This window comes from Abrus precatorius, unplaced genomic scaffold (assembly GCF_003935025.1).
Source record: "Abrus precatorius isolate BTA unplaced genomic scaffold, Abrus_2018 Scaffold8, whole genome shotgun sequence".
NCBI lineage: Eukaryota > Viridiplantae > Streptophyta > Magnoliopsida > Fabales > Fabaceae > Abrus > Abrus precatorius.
Window position 1 is genome coordinate 21,508,579 of NW_020874428.1, and position 6,000 is coordinate 21,514,578.

The 6,000-nt window shown below is 31.9% G+C and overlaps 1 protein-coding gene across 1 annotated transcript; it reads right to left on the reverse strand.

Moving 5' to 3' along the window:
* Positions 1 to 562: 562 nt before the first annotated feature.
* On the reverse strand, positions 563 to 5,548 carry LOC113847532 (putative tRNA pseudouridine synthase). The gene is made up of 7 exons (XM_027476700.1): positions 5,263 to 5,548; positions 5,140 to 5,175; positions 4,329 to 4,441; positions 4,080 to 4,228; positions 3,305 to 3,449; positions 1,856 to 2,278; positions 563 to 1,146 (listed from the first exon to the last, which is right to left on the reverse strand). The coding sequence occupies exons 1-7, from the start codon at positions 5,531 to 5,533 to the stop codon at positions 730 to 732; spliced, it is 1,554 nt and encodes a 517-aa protein (XP_027332501.1). The 5' UTR covers positions 5,534 to 5,548; the 3' UTR covers positions 563 to 729.
* Positions 5,549 to 6,000: the final 452 nt, after the last annotated feature.

Consider the following 6,000-nt stretch of genomic DNA (forward strand, 5'->3'; position numbering starts at 1 on the left):
GAGAGTAAAGAGAACAAAATAAAGTATCTCATGAAAGAGGAAAAAGCCTACTTAATGTAAGCAAAAAACTCGGCTTTGCTGAGAGAAACGAAGATATTCGACACTGAAATAAGGTTGGAAAGAACGATTTGTTGACAAATCAAGTTGTAAGAGTTGTAGTTTCTGGAGACAAAATCATTTGGCTTCACTTAAAGAATATTTAAAGATCTAATTTTTATTAATGAACCTAATCATTAATATACAATTGGCAGGTAAGCCTTTAAATAAGTTAATAAATATATAATTTCAAGAATTTATACTAATTATAATAATAAAAATTATCAATCTTTATATGATAAATTCAAGTTCTCATTCCTGAAAACAGCATGACATTTCTAAGTACATTCTTTTTAGCGCAATCATGCCTTTCTATTTTATGAAACATGTTTTAAGAGTTTCTATTTCAAACTAAATCAATATTTTGTTTGATCTTTAACTAACAATTGTGTCATGCACATTACAGGTATTTATAAATATACATTAAAATAGAAACAGAAAATGTATAAATTTTAAAAACATTCAAGATAAACCATGTCCTTGGTAATAATAAAATATAAGAAAAATGTCAGACATGTAAAAATCTCAATTTAGGGAAAAAAAACGTAAAAATTAATTTACCATGAAATGTTTTTTAATAATAATTAACAAATACCCCATTACACTATTATGCCATAACTGAATACACATGTACTATGCATCTGATGTTGGGTTTAACCTGAAGTTTTCCTTCCATGTCTTCCAAGCTTTTCTGACTTCATCCAATTGAGAATCAGGAATGCTTGAATACTTATCCAAATTTTCCACCCATTGCACCCAAGGAGACTTTGCTGAGTCTAGGAACTTTGACACTTGAGGCAACATAACAGACGTGTAGAACTCATCAACTGCTTTCAGAATTGGTTCTGATTCAACCATAGACACCATTTCTTGCCTTGTAAAGTTTCCAGTTCTTGATCTCATTTTGAAAGCATTTCCCCTCAAAATCAGAACTTCCGGCGGGGCGAGGGGGAGAACAATTCTTGAAAACTTGGTGAGTGACAACAAAATGGCGTCTCTTGGGATCAACTCGCGCTTTACAGCCACAGCTGTCCCAACCATTTTGCGTATCTGATGAGTCATTTCAGCAAGTGTGCATACGGTTATGGTTAAATAATGAGTGCATACAATTAGTGAAACCAAGAAATGCATAAAGCTATATTATCTCATTTGTAGAGAAAAGCACCCAAGTACAGCATTTGACTGAGTTAAGAGCAATGGAATGGTTTAGGTGCCCAATGTAAATGTAGAACAGGTTATCACATCAGAATACTAATCATGTCAAGTGTGTGTGAATGCAACAAAGCCTCTGCAGAAACTGGATAAAATGGTTTATTTAACCCTTCAACTCTAATATGTACAGATTTTAATTAGCTTAAACAACCACCCCCGGCCTAGAGAATACACTGTGAACGTTTCTTTTGATGTTGCAGAAATTGAGTAACAGACCAATTAATCGATATCTTTCAAATTGAAGAACATATCTCTCTATCTCTACCCACACACACATGCATACAGAATCATAAAACAATGTGAATAAATTATAATAAAGGGAGAAATTAAACGTTGGGCTTAATTTTGATCCATTGTCAATTTATACTTTTTTATCATCCAATCATGTATCTCGTCATTAAAAACGTTTGAGCTCCTAGGTAGTCATTACTAAAGTCAAACAATTTTGATTATGAGACAAAGCATAATTAATGATAATGTGCAAAAGCTCTATATTAACAAAAGATCAAAATTTAATTCTCAGGAGCTAAATTCAACTAAGACTTGCCTGATGCAACATGAAGGAGTCCCCCCATATGTTGATCTCAACGTACTCATACCCAAAAGATCTTTCCAGCTTCCCACAAGAACAGCAAAAAACCTTTCGGAAATGGGAAGCATTTAATCTATCTGTCTCATCTGGTTCATATAACCATCTTGCACGAACACCTAAACTAGAATTTTGACCACTCAAGCCATTGGATTCAATATTCTCTGAAGACTTGTGGTTCTGTTCCTTATCATTTAAAGTAGTTGGTCTACCACTCACAAAATCACCCACATCACTTTCCTCACTCTCTGATTCATAAGCTGATACCAAACTAGATGATCCTGTTCTGTCTGACATATCACCATTTCTAGATGATTGCTTTACACGGTATTTTTTCCTGTACTTAGACCGAACAGTATAATTATGGAAAGGATGCTCCCCCTACAATAATAATATCACCAGATCCAGATATAAAAGTAAGTAAATAACATCATTTCAAATATCATATGTAAGCACAATCCTCTTCTCTTGTTAACAATAGATAATGAGTCCCAAGTCAAAGTTAAGTTTGTTTCACATGCACAAAAAAAAAAAATGGCAAAATAGAGTGCACTTCACAAAAATTGAAAAAAAAAAGGTTAACATCTATTCTTGATGATGGTGACAACAACAATGTCTCTTCAATGTATAATATTTTATTTTCAATTCATGGGTTTAACGAGATGGCAGACCAATATGTAACTAATAGAAATGCAGAGAAAAAACCAGTGGAAGAGGGCTAGTGCCTAGTTGAGAAGTATTTGGGTATGTATGCAGGAGGTCAAGGATTGAACCTTTGTATCATCACCTACCGATAAAAATTTAGAGAGACTTATGAAATAATTAATAATTATGACAGAAACTGGATCAGAGAAATGTTAAGAGAATGAAAGAATATCTTTATTGCACAAGAGTCTCTAGAATCAACTGCCTACAACTGATTTGACCTTCGGTATTTGTAACCTTTGAACAGAAACATTACTAACTATATGACTGACCTAAGTAATATTCTGTTACGCTTGTTTTGTCTTCCCTTTCTCTACTATTCCTTCTAACTCTTCTCTAGACCCTTGTTATAGGAGGTGTGCTATCAAATTATTTCACCATTATTATGCACATTATATAGATCTTGTAAAAAGAAAACAAGCCTAACATGTTCATTATTTGGAAAGAATAATTAAACTTAATCAGACCATAAATTTAGAAAGCCACAAAGCAAAATCTTTTAATAAGGAGCAAGCTTACAATAAGCTCACACGTAAAATAAGGAATTCAAGTCAGAAAAAAAGGCAACCATTTTTCTATATGATCAATTAGAACAATCACTAATTCACTATCCTAGCTAAGGTGTGTTAAATTTGTCACGTATATAAGACACAAATGGATAATACCACAACAACAACAAAATACAGATGAAAACGAGTATACCTCAAAAACATTAAGTATGCTGTTGAACTCTGAAATATGAAAATCAATTTCATCTTCAGTAAAATGACTCAGGATTCCTATTATATTGGCAGGGAGGAGATAAGAATATTTCCGCAGATTGCACTCCCTTCTAGGATCAAATCTCCTAAAACAAGCCAAAACTATGAAGTTTAACAGTAAAAAGGTATTAGTTAAAAATCAAGGAACAATTTTAATTCATGAATCACTTGAAAAATCATAATCAGTAGTCCTGATGTGTTTGTGCGTATTGTGCATGTGTGTGTAAAATCCCATGGATCAGCTCTATCCCCACATAGTGGGAAAAATGCTTTGGTGGTTGTTATAAGCCCATGGATGACATTTTTAATATGAACATTATCATACATGAGAAGCAAACAGGGCTTTTAATTTTCAGACTGTTTGGTAGAAGTCAATCAAGTCATAGATTTGTGGCGGATACTAATTACATATTGGGCAAAGAAATAAGAGCCCAAGCATCCAAACAGATCTTAGTCGAGCATTCAATTCCAAACTAATTTTGCTACTATGTCAATTCAGTAGTTACAAATTTTAGTGTAGCACTTCTTATCAAATATCTAAATAAGAATAGACAAATAATGAGATGCAGAAAAACAAAATATCAATTGTTTAAGTTTTAGAGGCACATGCAAGTATTACCATTTACCATTCAATAATCAAGAATGGGAAATTATTCAATTACGCAATGACCTTAAGAAATCAAGAATTATCTATAACCAACAAGAGAGCATCTTACTTTGTTGAAGGCAATATGCTAAAAACTCTGATAGTATCAGGAAGATAAGAGTTAATGCGGTTTGCAAATGCGATGCCATAATCATCTCCTTTCCATGCATTCTCAGGAATTTCCATCTTAAAGGATATCATTGTTGCCAGAGAATGGACCTAGCAAAGCACATCATAAAAGTCGAAAGAAATTAAGATATGTTAAAACAGAATAACAAGTTAAAAACATACAACAGATAGAAAGGGAGTAGAAGGTTACTCCTTTATCAGTTCTGCTACTTCGGCCCCATTTAACTTTGTTCAAGTCCCCAAAATTACTATCCCGCATGCCACCAGCCTTGAAGATAGCAGTTTCCAGTTCTTTCTCAATGGCTACATCATGTCAAAATTCTAATGCTTTTAGCAAGGCTCCATTCATACCAACCAGGCTAATTTAAGTGTATGCCAGTATTCAGAGTTTACATTAAAGTATTGAACTTTATTTGTTCATAAGGAAAGACAACTGAATAAATTTAAAAATTTAAAATAGATTTGGATCATCTCATCTTATTGAGTAACATGATATGGTCACGTTAAAAAAAAAAAAACTTTTAAACAAGTCTTTACGGAAAAAAAAGTATAAAAAATGAATAAAACTTTTTCTATAAATTAAAAACAATTTATAATTCTCTATATCTTGAAATTTATACCAAGAAGTTATGAGAAACAATATCATTTAGCTTCTCTAAAATTTGAAAATTGGTGCAGTTTGGGTTAAATTAAAAAAACAGTATAAAAAATAAATAAAACTTACCTAATAAATTAAAAATAACTTATCTTTTCACTTAGATGGAGATATAATACTATAAAGACTTTGAAAGTTCACTTAAACAGCACTTATATTATAACTACTTAATTAATAATTCGAGAGGATTTAAACTTACAACTTGATCACTGATACTTATTAGATCACAAGACCAGATGAATCCAGACCGAAACAATAGTCAATGCATCCATTTCCAACATCTTAAACACTAAGAGATGATTTTGTACCATAATGAACAAGATAATAAAGGAGGGTCATATCTTACTCGAAAATCTATGTTCATCTCGTTGCATTTGCAGACCTGTAAACAACCTCACCAAATCAAATTAGCCTGAAATTAAAAAAAAAAAAAATTGAAAAGAAGAGAGAAAAGGGTCGGTGGGGTGACCTCTATAATCGGTTCCAACGTATCCCACTCTCATTACAACTTTTTTTTTGACGAAAGGTTCCCACTTTTGGAGAGAGAGAAAAGTGGAATGCGCATCGGTGGGAAGAGAGTGAGTGGAAGAACAGAAGCAGCTGAAGAGTGCTGGCGGCAGAAGCAGAAACGGTGTGTTACGTTGGAATGGGAGTGAAGAATAAGTGAATAGCATTGCTACGTTAACAGCAGTTGGAATGGGAAGAAAGTGAGGTGAAGGAAAAACGCAGCTATTCATCATCTTCAACTGTTACAACTCTATCGTCAAGAATGTTATTCACTTATTATTATGAATGATAAGGTTATTCCCTTAAATTTTTAATACAGCTACATTTTTTAAAATTTATACATTTGGTAATTCTAAATAATTTGTCTATTACCACCAAATAAATAATATATTTACAATTAAACGATTCCACTTAATTTTAAATCTTAATCACTATATTCTAAATATTTTATCATTTCGTGTCTTTTAATATTTCAAATGCAAAACTTCATTTACGAGTTAAACCATTTTTTTTCATCCTGGGTAGTTTTTAGACTATATTTGAATTAGTTTCATTATGTAAGTTTTTCAATTCAGATATTTAAGTCCTAATTCACATCGAAATCCTTAAAAATTATGGCAAATATGAACTAAAATTCTTAAAATAATGATTAAAAATTAAAACTATATTTTAATTCAGTGTTATTAATATATTTTTATTA

Bases quoted from the DNA above. Each gene is read 5' to 3' on its own strand.
- LOC113847532 (XM_027476700.1), bottom strand. From the start codon at position 5,533: ATGATGAATAGCTGCGTTTTTCCTTCACCTCACTTTCTTCCCATTCCA. The intron at 5,176-5,262 runs GTCACCCCACCG...GGTTGTTTACAG, and splicing joins CGTTGGAACCGATTATAGAG to GTCTGCAAATGCAACGAGAT. The intron at 4,229-4,328 runs GTAACCTTCTAC...GTGCTTTGCTAG, and splicing joins GTAGCAGAACTGATAAAGGA to GTCCATTCTCTGGCAACAAT.